Below are 17,710 nucleotides of genomic sequence, written 5' to 3'. Positions count from 1 at the left end.
CTGCATTTGGGTTTAGCGTGTTTTGGATACCAAATTTATATTTTTAAATTTAAACAATTCACTTAATTTATTTAATGAACCACTTTATGATTTATTGCAAAATGAAACATGACTTCACTAAATCAAATATTTAAAACGATGGGTCTTGTTTATGGGCTCAAAATATTCTTGTGGAATGGTTTCTTGCAGTTCAGATAATTTGCCCACAGCTGCTTGTACTAATAATATCCACTGATTATATTGTATTGTGATATTCTCCCTGGGACTTCGGCAGGCTGTGTATGTATCTTTACTCTCTGCTCTCTTCTTTAGAATCCAATTTAATGAACTTTTAAAGAAACTGTGTCTTGAAGTAGCTGAAAACATTTTCCACTGGGTATCTTTCAAAACATACATTGTTCTTTTTAAATAAATCAATAATAACAAGCTTTTCAAACTGTTTGATGATTTGCTCATGGTATATAATTTCTGTTTCATCGAACAATGTATGTAAAAACCCATTTATTTTGATATAAAATGATTAAATTCATAAATACTGTAGAATTCCCGAGCCAGTCAGTAAAAATTATTCTTATCGGCTTACATAGACGGTTGTGTATTTAGTCTGCATATAGGGGAAAGCATTTTTGGTATTGGAAAAGAATTGGTAGAATAATCCTTAGAGTCTAAGACTTGTACAAAATACCACCATATAAAAATGTTGATGTTATTTAGAAAGGTAAACGTTTCCTTTTATTCAATTTTAAATATACTTTGAAATCTTAAAAATAAAAATAGCCGCAAAACTTCCCATGGGAATTTGTCGGAGCCTTATTGTTAACGTCGCAGCTCTATAAAAAAATGCATTCGAGCGTGATCTTCAATTTTCTATCTCTACCTCTCCCTGTGTCTCTTTTTGTAACGTCGACGTTCTTGCGTCACGGCGCGCCTGCGTTCTAAACGGTTTTGTGCGTCACATCCGTTTTCCTTTGGCCGGGAGGAGAAGATGATTGCCCCGGTGGAGGTTTCTCCGCTCATCAAGGTGAGCTGAGGCGCCGCGCGTGCCGCTTCGGGCTTCTGTTGGGGCGCCAGTTTTCACGCGCTCCGTCTCGTGGTGGGCGAACGACGGAGGCCCGTCGGCGCCCCCTTTTAGTCGGAAGGTGACCGTAGAGGTCACGGGGAAGGGCTGGTTGGGGAACGGCGGGCCGTCTCCTGCCCTTTCGGTCTTGCAGATCCTGAGTCTTCCACGTAGCTCGTCTTTCTCTGGGTTTTCCTGTGAATTTCGTTCTCGCCCTCACTCAAACGAGGTCTTGTTCTCTTTTATTTGCAAAACGTGATAAGATATATCTGTATGCATTTTGTATGCATAGATATGCACATATATGTGCATGCATGTGTATATTGCATGTGTATATGTACGTGTGTGTATATATGTATACGTATATCTGTATGTATGTATGTGCATATATACACATACACACGTGTGTGCATATATACATAAACACACACACGTGTGTATGTGTATATATGCACATACATACATACAGATATACGTATACATATATACACACAATGTTTCGGCGAGGTCTCACTCCCCATCTCCTGAAGATGGCAAGTGAGACCTCGCTGAAACGTTGCCAAGACAATCTCAATCTTACACGGGAAAAGACCCGAATACGACAAGACCAGCATACACACATCCGTGAAAATCTACAAACACACACATTATACACATACATGTATGTGTCTGTGCATATATATATACACACACATAGCCATACCCATACATGCATATAAATATACATACATACATACATACATACATACATACATACATACATATATAATTAGCCTTTATTGTATGTATATATATATATATGTATATATGTAGCCTTTATTTATTTATCAGCACAAATACTACATATATATATATATATATATATATATATATATATATATATATATATATACACACATACATATACATATATATACATACACACACACACACACACATACATACATACATATAGCAATAGCACTTAGATTACAGTGCTTTATAGCCTATATAAATATATCAATCTCAGACCATTTAGCATACATAAAGCATTTATAACTGGTGTCTTAGTCAGACTCTCCCGAGTGCTTAACAAGAAATTCTTAACAAGATCTAGACATATCCAAAGAATTAAAAAGATTTTCACCTACAAGCTTTATCAGAAAAGTTCTGATGAAATGTAATAATGACAAATAAATACACCCATCAGGAAGAGTCTTGAATTGAAAACTGTTTAAAAGCCATCTTGGCTTTGCCAAAGGATATATATGTGTTAGTCCTGTGAGGTAATCTAGACAAAAAGAATTACCAGTACTAGCTATGTCTTGTAAGGTTATATTGACAGATTCTTGCAAGTCTGGAAGTATTTCTCCCCTGCTTTATTTTTACTCTCCAGAAAATGTAAGGAGGTGCTTTTTGCAATGCTTTTCTGGTCCTTTCTGCTTCTGTGGAGCTGAAATATTGTTTACATCAGGGATGTTAACTCGCAGGCCGGATGTGTCACGTGCTGGCTCCACCACTGTCCGGTTTAGCGAAGGAGAAAAAAGTCCCGATACGTCACGTGGCGCCACGAGTTTGACACCCCTGGTTTATATGATGGTTGTGCATCTGCAACTTCCTTTTGTCTCCCATAGACATTCCAACTTACAAAATAAAAATACCTGGGAATCCTTTTGAAAATATGATCAAAGTATTCAAATAAGTCATTATTGTTTTTGCATTCTCATTCTGGTTACTGCTTTTATGCTGCTAAAAACAAGTGTAATATACAAAATTGTATAGATAGTCCTTGACTTTATATCACAGTTGGATGAGAATTTCAGTTGGTAAGCAAGACATTGTTAAATGAGTCACAAGTTAAGTCAAACCTGAGCATTTTACAGCCCCCAGGCCACGTCCAGCTGTTTGCTTGTCCCTGTACAAGCCCCATGAGGTCATTCGGAAGTTAAAAATCAAATGTAAATAAGTGTACATTATGCATTCAATACAACTGCATTACTTTTATTTTGAAGATGACTGCTTTTTTTCCTATTTATGTATGGTGTACATGCATGCCTATGCTCTTTCATAGCCCAGTTGGTTTGGCCTTCCATAACAGTCCCAGTTCCTTCTGTGGGTACTTGGGAAAATTAATTGCCCACCCCTGATTTAAGTGAATCACTGCCATTGTTAAACAGATCTGGCTTCCTCCATTGACTTTGCTTGTCGGAAGCCAGCTGTGATCCAGCTAGCAAATAGTGATCATGTAACTGACTCCAGGATACTGAAGCCATGATAAATACATGCTGCTTGTAAAGCATTGGAATTTTAATCATGTGACCACGGGGAAGACATTTTTCCCCAGTGCTGTTGTAAATTTGAATGGTTGCTAAATAAATGGTATGTGTATACCACTTCATAATAATAGTGGGTATACAGAATGGTATTACTGTGGAAATATATATAACACATTGGAATGTCTGAATTCAGTCTTTTTATGAATATTCTTTATGGTTTACGTTTCTGTAATTTAAAGTTCTGCAGATACTCAGCACTGCTGTTGGGAATCATTTATGGAGCAAGAAGATATGGTAAGTGGTTAATAAAAATAACCTTTTTATTTATGTTTGGATTGTGAATAGCTGAAGTTAGCTTTTAAAAACTACATCAATTAAACTGTACTGTAATATTTTTGTAATAGATGCATTTACATCCAGCTGTTCCATCTGGCTTAAGTTATTCACAAGCATCTTCTAGATCACTTCATGTGAAAAAAAATAAGTGCACAAGATTGTTGTATATTGATACCAATTTATTAATATCACGTTGCTCCTGATTGGAGTCTATATTTATATTTCCAAAATTAAGATTTGATGCATATATTGGTGCATGAATATTATGAGCATATTCAATTTTATCAATAATTTTATAAAAAAATCACTATTGGTAAAATGGACGGCATATAAATTTAATAAATCAATTTAAAACATTTTTTAAAATCTTGTTAAAAATCCATTCTGAGTTCAGGGCTTATTAATAAAAAAATAGTATACTCTCTATACTTACCCTTTTCTATATTTTGTGAAATTGCATTTAATTATTTATTAATTAATTAATTTAGCAATGCTAAAAGTGGAGAACAAATTGATCCACTGTGAAGCTAAAATTATTCCAGAGGCCTATGATAAATATTTTGTATTTTGAAACTCCACATGCTTTTAATGAATTGAAAGCAAAGAAATGTAAAGGAATACATTATAATGCATTTATGTTTCCTCTGAGTACATATTGTTTTACTTTACAATAGCCTATTTAAAGCCTATTGCTGCAGAGGATAGGAGAATAGAAGCAGAGGAAAAAGCGAAACAGGAGGAATTGAAAAGAATTGCAAAAGCATTGGAAGACGGTATTTTCTGTACATTTGTTTCATTTTGACAATAGTCACTAAATGAATGTTATAAGTGGACTACATCTATGTCAACAGAAGGTTGATGTTTTTGATTTCAGTAAACTTCCCTCTCTCCCATATAACATACATAGATACATACATCCAAGCATAGAGAGAGACTCAATTTGGTCTAATGTTTAAGGCACCAGGCTAGAGACTGAATTCTAATTCTGCCTTAGCCATGAAAACCCTGTCTCACCTCAACCCACCTCACATATTTGTTGTTGTGAGGAAAATTGGAGAAAGATATGTCAGATATCTTCACCCTTGAGTTGTTTGTAAATTTGTTATTGTTATTTGTAAAGGCAGGATATAAATAAATTATATGCATTTTTAATATGGTAAGATAGAAAGTGAAAAAAGGAAGGAATTTAATAAACATAATTCTGCCTTCTGCCTTTCTATTGAGTTATGATTATAATCTTTTATCCATTTTCTTTGTCTCTTTTTAATCTTTTTTCTTTCAATAGAAAGTCCACAAAAGATTTCTGGTCTTTCAAAAACATCTTTCACCAATTTTTTTCTGGCTAAAGTAGCCAGCTTTAACATTTCTGCAAATCCAGTTAACTTTCTAATCCAATCTTCCCCTGGAAGTGTTTCATTGCTTTTCCAAGTTTGTGCATACAATACTCTTGCTGCACATCTTGGGAGCTGGGGGAAGTGATGAAAAATACATCATGATGCAAATATCATAGATTATATACTTGCATCAAATTTCCCCATGTGTATCATTTTTCTTTTATTATGGTTGGTTGTGGAGGCCTGTCATCTCAGGCATCAATGGAAAGAACCAGTCGTTGATTTCAATTAATGTGCTTCAAGGGTGGCTACATCTGATTGTATTGATTCTAAATATTTATTTTAATTTGGGGAAAAAATCTAGTATAAAGCTAATATATAATAATTCTTCCATATTTGGAAGAGAATATTATTGTGTCTTTGATCATCTAGTAGCTAAAGTATTATCAGTTAAGGAAATTGGCAAAAAAAACCTGACAAGAATATACTTCATAAAGCTTCCTTCAAAAATTTGTTTAAAATCTGTGTGCATTTAGGATGTAGCTTGCTACTGTTTTTGCTAATTGCCTTTTTTTTTTCTTTTTTTAGCTCAAGAATCAATACTGAAATAAACCTCCTTGGTCCACATCTTTATATCCAATCTTTGAAATGCTGAAGTAGATAATTCTAAATGTCTAAAATACATTTATTTACATCAGTAAACAGACATTCACAACAATGTTGATTTTCTTAATGTGAATAGTGCTAATTAAAAAAGGAATGACAAAATGAAATAGTGTGCTGATCTGAGTTTATTCTCTAAGTCCTTGTGTTGATTCTGTTTGTGTATTGACTGATACACAAACACGTGTACTAGTGATGATGTTAACACTGATAATGATTGAGTAGCTACTAGTCTTCTACAGTATATATTGAAAGCTATATGTATTATAAGTAGTGAAAGGAAAAATGTTGGATAAAACTACTGAGGTCCATTGTAAAGCAAACTGATGTGATTAAGAATAGAAACACCTGATCTGATCCAAAGAATATTCCAATTTCTGCTTTTTATAGCATTCTGTTGTATAAAAATTACAAGCTTTTGATGACCAATTCAGACCACCAATTCATTCTCAATATTGGATGTAGATTTTTTTTTAGCTTTCAGCATGTAGTTTTCATTTTCCTCAGAAAACTTACTTACCAGTAACACCTTGCACACTAATAAGTCATCCATTTTCAGTTTTCCTTAGACATGGCATATGCTGAGAAAAAACACTCTATTTGAAAGATTTAAGGCAGGTAGATGAATAAATGGAAGGTTTTTAAATGTTTTATTTTTAAAAATAACTTTGGTCAAATTAAATTTGTACACATGCTTGTGCGATTTAACTAGAATTATATAGTCCTTTACCAGAAATTTGTCTAGCCTTGCTATCCTATTTGTAATAAGATGCTATCCATTCAATGATGCCTGATTTTTCATAATTTTGTGGACCAGCTCTACACATTTTCTGATCTCGTATGGCCTTTTTTATTTGCTTTATGCTCTGGCAGGGGGTGACTTTGATAGTATCCACTCACCCTGTTTTTGGGCAGCATCATTTCCTCTTACAGCTATTGGAGAATAGCTATTCCAAGAATAGCTTCCTTTTCCAATGAGTTTGATCGGATGACATGACTGAAATAAGTACTGTAAGTTAAGAGTTTTATGATTTTGCACAGCAGTGCTATGACCGGTGCTGTATACTCCAGTACTTGTTTGTCACATTTGCTGACTGAGGAATGTTCAGGAACCTTTAAGACCACAGCTTGAGCAAGTCTAGTTTTTTCATGGTTCAGCCATAGGAAAACATGATAATGCGGAATAATTTGTATTTAGCTACCAGGCTGACGTCCTTGCTCTTTCATATTTATTTCCATACTCCTTTGTGATGGAAAGCAATTTGCTTATATACAGTTTCAGTTCTATTTCATTCAATAGTACTAAATTATAATTCTGGATGGCTCAGTCCCCAACTCTTCATGTGTTTTTACATAATTTATTTTATTTCACTGGAGTTGGGTAGCCAATAAATATAAATTTAAAAAAAAGTCAAATCACAAATGTTTATATGCTCTGCTTCCCCATTATATCCTTGACATGAAAATAAACTGCATTTGCCAATAATCACCAGCTCTTCTGGACAGTTCTAGCATTTATTTTGGTCTATAAGCAAAAACTGCTGACAACAAAAAATTGTTTTGCATCTGAAAGGAAGCCTCTGTGTGTGTGTGTGTGTGTGTTTTATGTGTTTTAACCTGGGATTTATTTATGTCAATAAAAGAAGGAAGTATTCTGTAAGAATAAGGCTAATGTCCAAGGCCAAATTTGAAGCTTTAGACCATGGCTGTCAAACTCTTGGCCTGGGGCCAGATGTTTCATGCACTGACCATGCCCATGCCCGGTTTAGCAAAGTGAGAAAAAGTTCCGATACATCATGTGACATCACCGTGATGCCGTGAGTTTGACACCCCTGGTACATTTGAAACAAGGACTGCAACTTAATATCTTGCAGAAGCAGGATTTGTGATTATAGGGGTCTGTTCCCCAGTGATTTGTATGGGAATAGACTCCATTTTTCTCCCTTGATGGCTGATTGCATCCCTTCTACAGATTTGTCTCGCCTTCATATAGTCTGCGCTGAAATTATTCATTGTACATGTTATTGATGAGAGCACCTTAGGTCCTCTAAAGCTTTGTTATGAGTCTGCTTGATTTCAAACTACTTCAGCCATGATTGGCCCTTGATTTTATAAAACAATCTTGAGAAACAGATTATTCTAGATTTCTAATAATATAGCCACAAAATACCACAGGAGGCAGAGAGTTAGTTTAGTGACACAGAATGTTCATGTAGCTCAAACATATACATGTCATGTTCCAGAACAGCTTTAGAACATATGGGAGGATCTTCAGCTACTTAGCTATGTATATCTTAAGTTTTTCAAGGAGACTACACATGTGCTTCTCTAAATCCACATGGCTATGGCTCTTGTTCATCTGTATACCTGGCAAATCTAGTTCTGATGCTGTATTTGTGAATCCACCCTTAAGTACTGTTGACCTATTGTACTCTTATAATGTTAATCTAAATAATGCAACAAGTTGAAGATGAGGTAACAGGTCCTCCATTGGCCATTGGCGCTGCACAAAGAAAAAAAGCAATGGTTAGCTGAGGTCTTTAGTGGGTGTCAATTTAAGAATTGGCTATGAAGAACCATCTACTTAATGTTTGCATGCCAGGCACTGTTTTAATTGCAGGATCGTCATCAGATGAAAAAGAAGCGATCTGAACTGAGTGGGGAAAGACAAAATTGATTGGATTTTGGAATTACGATATAAGAACAATTTTATTGACAGAAAAGAGATAAATTTATAAAATTGGTATAGATGAGGATGAATGAAATGGTATGGCTAAGCTTGTACTTTAGAGAAATTGCTAGCTGTGTTTTAAACCTAATTTCTGCTATTGGTTTTGTTCTTATTGCTTTATTCTTTAAACAAGGAAAAAAATAAGCATTAAAAAAAGGAAATGCCAAAAGTAATACAAAATTAAGTTTTACGTAACAATTTCAATAAAGGATAAAAGATGTCCAATAAAGGACGACCATGTTTCATTGAAATTTATCTCTACTTGAACTATGTATATAAGCAACTTGTTTATAAATTGTAAGTCACATTATGTCTTCAATCCATTGAGCAATTGAGGCCATAAACTAGTCTTTCCAATGTGAAAGGAACCTCTTCTCTTGACTTAGGTAAAGGCAAAGGTTCCCCTCGGACATACTTATGTGCTAGTCTAGTGATGGCTAGTCCTCTTTTGGCTCACGTGCTTTGCACACGACCCCAGTGTGCATGCATGCACGATCAGCATTCCCCCCCCCCCCTATTTTTGGCGTGCTTTTTTTACTCTCCCCAGCTCCAGAGGCTTTATAGCCTCCCTCCGCCTGGAGGCCCTCCAGACGCTTCAAGAGCTTCCCTGAAGTGACTTCCGGTTTGCTTGTAGTGTTGTTTTTTTCCCCTCCGGGGCCTTTAGGAAAACTGGCCCTACGAGCAAACCGGAAGTCTGTCCCCGAACTTCCGGTTTGCTCGCAGGGCCAGTTTTTTTGTGCTCCAGAGGCTTCAAGAATATTAGAGATCCTGAGGTTTTTTTCCCCCCTAACCTGGAGCATCTGTTTTTTGGTCCTTCTTCTGTTCTTCCTGCAAGGCTGCCATCTTTGCTTCAGACACGTCAGCCAGAGCTTTCCACTCTTTGCGGTTGTTGAGCAGCCTTTCATACATTGGCAGAATTTCAGGGTGGAACTCTGAAAATTCCTACATGAGCAAACAATAGGAAGAAGGATCCCAAATGAATGGTTTCCAAGTCCTTTGGCAAAGACTTGAGCCTCCTGAGGTGTTTGCAGTCTTTACCAGTAGCTCTAATATCTCCTTGTTATAGGTAGTCTTCAATTTACAACCACAAGTGAGCCCAACATTTCTGTTGCTAAGCAAGACAGTTGTTGAATGAGTTTTGATCCATTTTACGGCTTTTCTTGCCACAGTTGCTAAATGAAACACTGCAGTTATTAAGTTAGTAACACGCCTATTAAGTGAATCTGGTTTCTACATTGTGTTTACTACAGTGGTGGGATTCAAAAAGTTTTACTACCAGTTCTGTGGGCGTGGCTTGGTGGGCATGGCATGGTTTGGTGGGCGTGGCTTGATGGGCATGGTAGGAGAAGGTTACTGCAAAATCCCCATTTCCTCCCAATCAGCTGGGACTCGAGAGGCAGAGAATAGATGGGCTGGGGCCAGTCAGAGGTGGTATTTACTGGCTCTCCGAACTACTCAAAATTTCCGCTACTGGTTCTCCAGAACTAGTTAGAACCTGCTGAATACCACCTCTGGTTTGCTGGCCAGAAAGTCGCAAAAGGGGATCACATGACCCAGTTACAGTGCAACCATCATGAACACTTGCCAGTTGACAAGCGTCCAAATTTTGTCACATGACTATGGACATGGCTGTGGGGCAACAATTTTAAGTGGGAAAAATGGTTATAAGTCTCTTTTTTTCAGTCCTGAAAAATTTCATGGTCATTTAAACAAGCCCTTTCTTTTTTATTATTATTTTATATAAATCCTTTTTTGGAAAAAAAGTTTTTATTTTTATTTCTCATATATACATTCACAAATATACATCTCATAACTATTATTAATAATACAAGGCCTTTCTTATAAGCTGCATTAAGCATCAGTTACACAGCAAAGATCTATCCAAGGTCAAAAGCATAATTTGCTTCAAGAAAAGACACGGCTATTTTTAAGAAGTAAAACCTTCAACTGGAAATACAACAGACATTTTTTCTGTTTTGCTTGAGGATTTGCTTTTTTAACCTAACCTACCGTATTTTTTGGACTATAAGATGCACCATGATTTTGAAGAGGTAAATTTTTTAAAAAAAGGTTTTGCCCTCCCTGGCCTACAGGAGCACTCTGCAGGTTTGTTTTTCCAAAAAAACAGAGCGTGCAGAGAGTTTAAAGGCCTGCAGAGTGTTCCTGGGGGCTTGGGGGGGCAAAAACACACCCATTTTTGTGAAAAACGTGCCTGTTTTCACTCATTTTTGCCCTCCCTGGCCATCAGGAGCACTCTATAGGCTCCCAAACCCTCTGCACCAGTGGGGGGTTCCTACTGGTTTGGACTGGTTCGGCCAAACCGGTAGTAGCTTGGTGGCCTGCATCGCTGGAACTGGCAGTGACTCAGGCCTGCCATGCCCCTGAACTGATTCTCCTGCCTATGGCGCCGCCATCTTGTTTTTTGCTTCTGCACATGCCCAGAGCAATTTTAGTTGTAGTGTGCATGCACGAGCAGCGGCTAAAGATAAAGGTTCCCCTGCACATGCGTGCCATTCATTTCTTGCTCTAGGGGGCAGTGTTCATCTTCATTTCTAAGCCGAAGAGTCAGCGCTGTCTGAAGACGTCTCCATTGTCATGTGGTTGGCATGACTCAACACCAAAGGCAGATGAAGCGCTGTAAAAAGCTTTCCACCACGGTGGCCCCAAATTTTCTGCATGCATTTTTTACGTGCTTTAGAACTGCTAGGTTGGCAGAAGCTGGGGCAAGTAATGGGAGCTCACCCCGTTATGGGGCGCTAGGGATTCAAACCGCTGAACTGCCAAACTTTTGATCGACAAGCTCAGTGTATTACCCACTGAGTCATCGTGTTCTCCTAGTGAACAAAAATAAAGGTTAATTATAAATAAAAGAAATGGAAATCTGCCTTCTAACACCCAAAGGATTTGTACTTAAGATGCCATAAGCAGAGATATTGTTGGTGATAAAAAAATATCTGCTTCAACCAGTATAAGCAACTTAATGCCATCCAGATGGTTTGGATTACAATTCTTATAATCCCTTGCTATTGCTCATGTTTTCCAAAAGTGATGGGAGATAAAATCCAAATCACCTAGAAGGCAAGAGGTTTCATACAGTGATTTAAACTTAGTAAAGTTTCCTGGACCTAATAGATCAGATCATTAATCCGCTTACCTTGTATACAAATGTGCACACAAAGTCAATGAAACCAACTTGAAGTTTTGGGAGTTCAGCAGCTTTTCTTCTGTCCATCATAGGCTAGGGAAAAAAAATAGCAATGGTTGTTTCTGAATGGGCACATTAATGAAATCCTCTGAAGAAACAGAGTTTTGAAGTCTGAACTCTAGTGTTGCCAAGAAACCTGGAAGGTTTAAAGCACGCCAATAGCAGATAGTCCTCGACTTAAAACCAGCCCAAAATTTCTGTTGTTATGTGAGACATTTGTCAAGTGAGTTTACGGCCTTTCTTGCCACAATTGTTAAGTGAATCATTGCAGCTGTTCAGTTAGTAACATGGTTCTTAAGTGAATCTGGCTTCCCCATTGACTTTGCTGTCATAAGCTTGCAAAAGATTGTCAGAGTAGATATATTTATGAATTGGAATAGGACTTAGTAACAAGGTCAGCCAATGGGACCTGAAACAGTTTGGAGCCTGGGCATGGCTTAGCTCTGCAGCTCTGAGTCTGTGCTGAGCTCTAAACTAATCTGCTGCTCTGAAAAAAAACTGAAACTGTTCTCTGTTTGTGTTTGCTTGTATTTGCTATCATGACGGAAAACCTGCTTTTGGTATTGTATAGTTACTTTATGTGTTAGATATAAAAAGAAGTTAATGAATCCTGCTGAATCAGTTACCTGTGTGTGCTTTCTGGATGTGATTGCTGCAACAAACTCTGACAAAGATAATCACATGACCCTGGGGCACTGCAACCATCATAACTATGAATCAGTTGGCAAGCATCTGAATTTTGATCACCTGACCATGGGCAGGGGTGAAATCCAGCAGGTTCTGACAAGCTTTGGAGAACTGGTAGTGGAAATTTTGAGTAGTTTGGAAAATCGGAAAATAATGTCTTGGGAAAAAATGAGGTTATTTAAATCAAGTTAATTTTCTTCTCACATAAATGGTTATTATTTGCTCCCATGGAAAAGGAAAAAAAAACATTTCTCTCCATATATAAATTTGGGTGATTTCCATTCAATGACCACCACATTTGCTTTTGAAATTGGGTGAATTTCAAGATGAAATGATCTACAGAGGAGAAACCATCTGTCCTTGATCCATTCCTTCTCAGCCCCGTTGCCCATTGTAGTGAGGAAATATTACAGTGAGAATGATAAGTCCTTTTTTCTTCTTCATCTCTCTTTGACTACGAAATTAGTTTAAACTATTGTTTCACCTGGAAAGGTCCCAAAATAGCTTCTACTATATATTCTAGCAAGGCTGTTATTTTGCATGTCCTGCAGTGCTGATGCCCCTTGAATCAGAATTGAGCTAACTCTGGGTCTTCCTCCTGCTGGGAGGACATTTGCAAAGGAGGGCTGCCCACAGCTTAGGATTTCACCTTCTAGAAGTAGAAAGGTTACTAGTGGGGGAGGGAATAGAAGAAGACAGGAAGCAAATCAATCACTAATTTTTTAAAAATGAACTTACAATAGGTTGTTGTTGAAGTACAGAAATTTCCAGATCTCCCTGTTCCCAGAATTCAGCTGCTACAAGTAATGCCACCTGTACACAGGGTGGAAAAGTATATGGTGTTGGCATTCACACAGTGCTGATAGCAGATTCGGACAGTGAGGAGGTTGGAGAGGAACATGGGCCAGTCCTGGAGTCTGGGGAAGGCTCTGACGAGTGCTCTGCATCAGAGATAGCGATGGGGTCAGAGCCATCTAACAGTTATCAATTGCCTTCGGAGTCAAATATCAGTGGGGCAGAAGAACAGCTGGAGTCTGTTCCCAATGTGCACATGCACAGAGTTGCCAGGAGAAGGGAACAGTTAAGGAACAAGGGCAACTCGGGAGTAAAGGCACAGGTGGATGGTGAATGGCCCCTCCCATAGGGAATAAAGAGGAGCAAAAGGGGAGTGGTGTTTGCAGGAGACAATTAGTTCAATTCATTAGGGTGAAGATCTCTTCCTGACTTCTTGCCAAGTAATTGCTGCTACAGCATGGCATTTGGAAGATATCGGCCTCGCAACTCTCCAAGCCTGATAAAGGTCTGTAGTTGTGAAATCTCATAAAAGACTGTTTGCTGGGACTTTGCTGGAGAGGAATTCACTTTAAACTAAATGAAAGGGGTTTTATCGGGGTAAGGAGTCTGCTTCATGATCTTGGGAAGTCTAAGTCAGAACAACCCTTAACGCTTTGTTGGACACTACAGATAAAATGATTCAACTCTATGATAAAGAAAATGCACAATCCACAGATTGGTCTTAATGTTTGAAGAAAAGACACTGTAAAAGCCACCTGACCTTACTCTGGATTTCCCAGGGTTTTGCAATAGCAGATAAATCGCAGGCGGTCATCATCATAGCCCTGTAAAGAAGAAGCCAAAAGGAAAAACCCAATGAGGGAATCTGTGTTTCTCTGTCCATTCACATTCTCCCAAGCAGCAAAATCATTGCACCAAAGCAAATTTCCAAGCAGCTCTCCAAGACAGATACATGCATATCTTATGAGGGTACCAGGAAGAACTGACCCAAAAGGAACCCATTGAGAAGCAGGGAATGGTGCCTTAGGAGAAAGCTATCTAGTAGAGAGGAAAGAAAGACAGCTGTAGAAGGTTTAGATATCTTCATCAGGTGAGACTCAGTGTTCTGTATCAAAGTGCTCACCAGTGTTTTATTGGAATTAAATTTTTATAATGAGTTGGTATGGCACCTTGGTATGTCAAGGCAATATATTTTCCTTCCATGACTCAGAGTTCATATTAAACACATGTTTAAGTTATAGAAAGGACCGGGCAAAACCTCATCTTCCCAAGTATATGCTGATGGTCTGTAGGCAAGCATGTGTGTGTAGCCTCCAGGTAGCATCCGGCCAGATTGCCCAAGTTCTTTAAGATTTTATGACTATTATATTTTAATTTACAGTGGCACTAAGAGTGTTAGTTCCAAAAGGCAGCTGTTAGAATTTTCTCATCCAATCCAGGTGGCTTGAATACAGGTAATCCTCAATTTACGACCATAATGGAGCCCAAAATTGATGTTGCTAAGTGAGACATTGGTGAATGAACTTTGCCCCATTTTATGATCTTTCCTGCCACACTTGTTAAGTTGTTAAATTAGTAACATGGTTGTTAAGTAAATCTGACTTCCCCATTGACTTGGCTTGTCAGAAGATTGGAAAAGGGGATCACGTGATCCCTGGGACACTGCAACAGTCATAAATATGAATCAGTTGCCAAGCATATGAATGTAAATCACGTGACCGTGGGGAGGCTGCAACAGTCATATGTGTGAAAAATGGTCATAAGTTGCTTTTTTGGTGCCGTTGTAAATTTCAACAGTCACAAAATGAACTATTGTAAGTCGAGGACTACCTGTAATATATGTTCTGCACTCAGAGTAATTCCTCCTAGGGAGAACACTGAAAATTTAATATCAATAATTCTCAACTTTCTATATCTTAAGTTCCATCCACAACTCTCTCAAAAAACCTATTGGTACATCTTAACCAGATAGCCAATTTTTACAAAAAGACCCAACATGTATATACATACATACATACATTAAATTGCTCTGCGCATGCGCAGAAACAAAAAACAAGATGGTGGCGCCTATGGTGGCGCTGGGAGAACTGGTTCGGGGGGGGGGTAGCAGGCCTGGATCGCTGCCGGTTCCAGCAACCCAGGCCGCCAAACTACTACCAGTTTGGTCGAACCAGTCTGAACCAGTAGTTCCTGGGGGCTTGGGAGGGCAAAAACACACCCGTTCTTGATACATACATACATACATACACACACACACACAGAGACGTATATGTATATATGCTATATATACATACCCCACATATAGGTAGACCTAGTTTAGTACAAACATTTAACCCCAGATTGTGCCATTTTGTCTTTTTCACTTTTGCAATTTATATGTTTAGCTTTTAAAAAGGGATCACTTACATAATAATCTCTTTCTTTGTGGTTTCCAGAGACAAATATTTAACCCACTTTTTCTGATCATTGTAGGTCTTTGACTCTTCAACAATTTTCTGAAACATTGTTCTCTTTCTTAAAAAAAGATTGCAGACAGCAAACAAATTAGAAAAACCAATTCCTTTTTTGTAGCTAGAGCATTATCAAAATTCACAGTAATGTCTTAGTAACTCAACATTATAAGCACAAGTCTTAGAAAGAAAAGGAGTTCACAGGTCCTCTTGGGCTCATTTCATTCTGATATAGATTTCACACCATCACCCCGTGCCTTACCTAAAATCGAACAAAAACCTCCCTTTAATATATAGATTGTCCATTGGATTAGAACTAATATTAAAAGTGTGGAGCAGAATTTGCTATCGATGAAATATAAGCAACTTCCTGTTCTTTAATGCTTAAGCTGCATACATGTCTCTTGATATACCCTTGAATATTTTACAGACCCTAAGACAACAAATTATGGCCTTCCTATCAAAAAAATCACGGTCTTCCTTAGTACTGTATTTTTTTGAGTATAAGACGCACCGGAGTATAAGACGCACCAAGGTTTTGAAGAGGTAAATTAAAAAAAAAGGTTTTGCACTCTGCAAACCTCCCAAAAACTGTCCATTTTTCACAAAAACGGGCCCTTCCCCCCCAAAAGGCATGGCCTTTAGGGGGTTTGCAGAGTGCTCCTGGGGGGGGTGGGGCAAAAATGGCCTGTTTTTCACGATAACGGGTCCCTTTTTTGAAAAAAAAAAGGGGGGCATGGATAGCCTTTAGGAAGCTTATAGAGTGTTTCTGGGGGCTGGGGGACTAAAATTGAGCAAAAAATGGACCGTTTTTTGCTCATTTCTGCCCTCCCCAGCCCGCAGAAGCTCTCTAAAAGCTTCCTAGAGGCTATCCATGCCCTGCATGGCCATTTTGGTGAAGGGGGTGGGGTTTTGGGAGGCAAAAAATGCTGTATTCAGTGTATAAGACTCATCCAGATTTTCAGCCTCTTTTTTGAGGGAAAAAGGTACGTCTTATACTCCAAAAATACGGTATTTACAAGTTAATGCTATTCTGGGAGAACGAACCAATTCAATCCATAGTTTGACTTTCCCCAGGACATTGAAGCTATATAGTCTGCACTGTATGTAGAAAACACCGCAATGTGATGTTCTGATTAAGGTGATGGATTAAGATCAGAGAAGAATCCTTGGCCATGAAAGCTAACTTTTAGCCAGTCACTTTCTCAGTCTTATCCAAAGCACAGGATTCTGGAGGGATAAAATAAAGGACAATTGACATGAAACTTGTACATTTGAACGTCTAGTGCAGGGATGTCAAACTGGATTTCTTCAAGGTCTGGTTCAGCATTGTAGTTCTCCTCCAGGGACTGACTGGGGGTGGGGGATGGAACGGATGCAGTAGTGGGATTAGCCAGTTCGCATCTATTCAGGAGAACCGGTTGGTAACTTTCTAAGCAGTTTGGAGAACCAGTTGTTGGAAGAAATTTTTTGTTTTTTCCCACTTTACAGGGCCAATCCTGTAAGGAAGGCAGGAAGGAAACATTCTGGTGTTGTTTCTAGCCTAATCTTTATTGCCCTGCTTACAGAAACTGCCACTCCAGTTAACCCTTATTACCATTGTAACAACTAAGGCGAAGTGCCCATCGACCTGAGTGACATTGACTTGGCCACACTCACATAATCACATGATCACCGAGCCCCACCTACCCAGCTGGTTATTAGGGCAGAGAACTGGTTGGTAAATTATTTGAATCCCACTACTGAAAGGATGCCTCCTGCAGCATCTTGCCAGCCAAAATGGGACATGGGGAGCTGCATGTGCCCCCCTCATGTCCCATTTTGGCTGCCGGACGCATCACAGGCCAGCCCCAGGGGTTGAACCTTGAGTTTGACACCTTTGGTCTAGTGGAAAGAAAGATAGCAAAATTCAACACCATCTAACACTTTAGGGCTTATATTCTTCTTGAGCAGACCAATTTTTTAAAGAATACAGGCAGTCCTTGATTTACAACAGTTCATTTAGCGACCGTTCAAAGTTACAACAACAATGAAAAAAAGGGAGTTATGGTCATGTTTCACACTTACGACCATTTCAACATCTCCGTGGTCATGTGATGAAATTCAGATGTTTGGCGACTGACTCCTATTGATGACCTTTGCTGTGTCCCAGGGTCATGTGATCCCTTTTATGACAAGCAAAGTCAATGGGGAAGCC

The 17,710-nt window shown here is 38.4% G+C and overlaps 2 protein-coding genes across 2 annotated transcripts in view; one reads left to right on the top strand and one right to left on the bottom strand.

The window, feature by feature from the left end:
• Nucleotides 1-914: 914 nt before the first annotated feature.
• On the top strand, nt 915-5,755 carry ATP5ME (ATP synthase membrane subunit e). The gene is made up of 4 exons (XM_032214221.1): nt 915-1,021; nt 3,552-3,606; nt 4,323-4,421; nt 5,571-5,755. Exons 1-4 carry the CDS (start codon nt 986-988, stop codon nt 5,591-5,593), a joined length of 213 nt encoding a protein of 70 aa, XP_032070112.1. The 5' UTR covers nt 915-985; the 3' UTR covers nt 5,594-5,755.
• Nucleotides 4,884-17,710, bottom strand: part of PDE6B (phosphodiesterase 6B) — a 43,441-nt gene continuing 30,614 nt past the window's right edge. The window contains exons 17-22 of the mRNA XM_032214222.1: nt 15,470-15,577; nt 13,824-13,887; nt 13,007-13,081; nt 11,531-11,614; nt 9,168-9,318; nt 4,884-8,148 (exon numbers count right to left, since the gene is read on the bottom strand). Coding sequence (XP_032070113.1) covers nt 8,093-8,148; nt 9,168-9,318; nt 11,531-11,614; nt 13,007-13,081; nt 13,824-13,887; nt 15,470-15,577 — 538 coding nt within the window. The 3' untranslated portion in view covers nt 4,884-8,092. The remainder of the gene's footprint in view (nt 8,149-9,167; nt 9,319-11,530; nt 11,615-13,006; nt 13,082-13,823; nt 13,888-15,469; nt 15,578-17,710) is intronic.

Source organism: Thamnophis elegans, chromosome 3 (assembly GCF_009769535.1).
Source record: "Thamnophis elegans isolate rThaEle1 chromosome 3, rThaEle1.pri, whole genome shotgun sequence".
NCBI lineage: Eukaryota > Metazoa > Chordata > Lepidosauria > Squamata > Colubridae > Thamnophis > Thamnophis elegans.
Note: the sequence above shows the minus strand (reverse complement) of the source record. Positions and strands in the feature narration are given on the sequence as shown.

Excerpts from the sequence above, each read along its gene's own strand:
- ATP5ME (XM_032214221.1), top strand. The coding sequence starts at position 986 with ATGATTGCCCCGGTGGAGGTTTCTCCGCTCATCAAG. Across the intron at positions 1,022-3,551 it reads AGGTTTCTCCGCTCATCAAG|TTCTGCAGATACTCAGCACT; the intron begins GTGAGCTGAGGC and ends TGTAATTTAAAG. Across the intron at positions 4,422-5,570 it reads TGCAAAAGCATTGGAAGACG|CTCAAGAATCAATACTGAAA; the intron begins GTATTTTCTGTA and ends TTCTTTTTTTAG.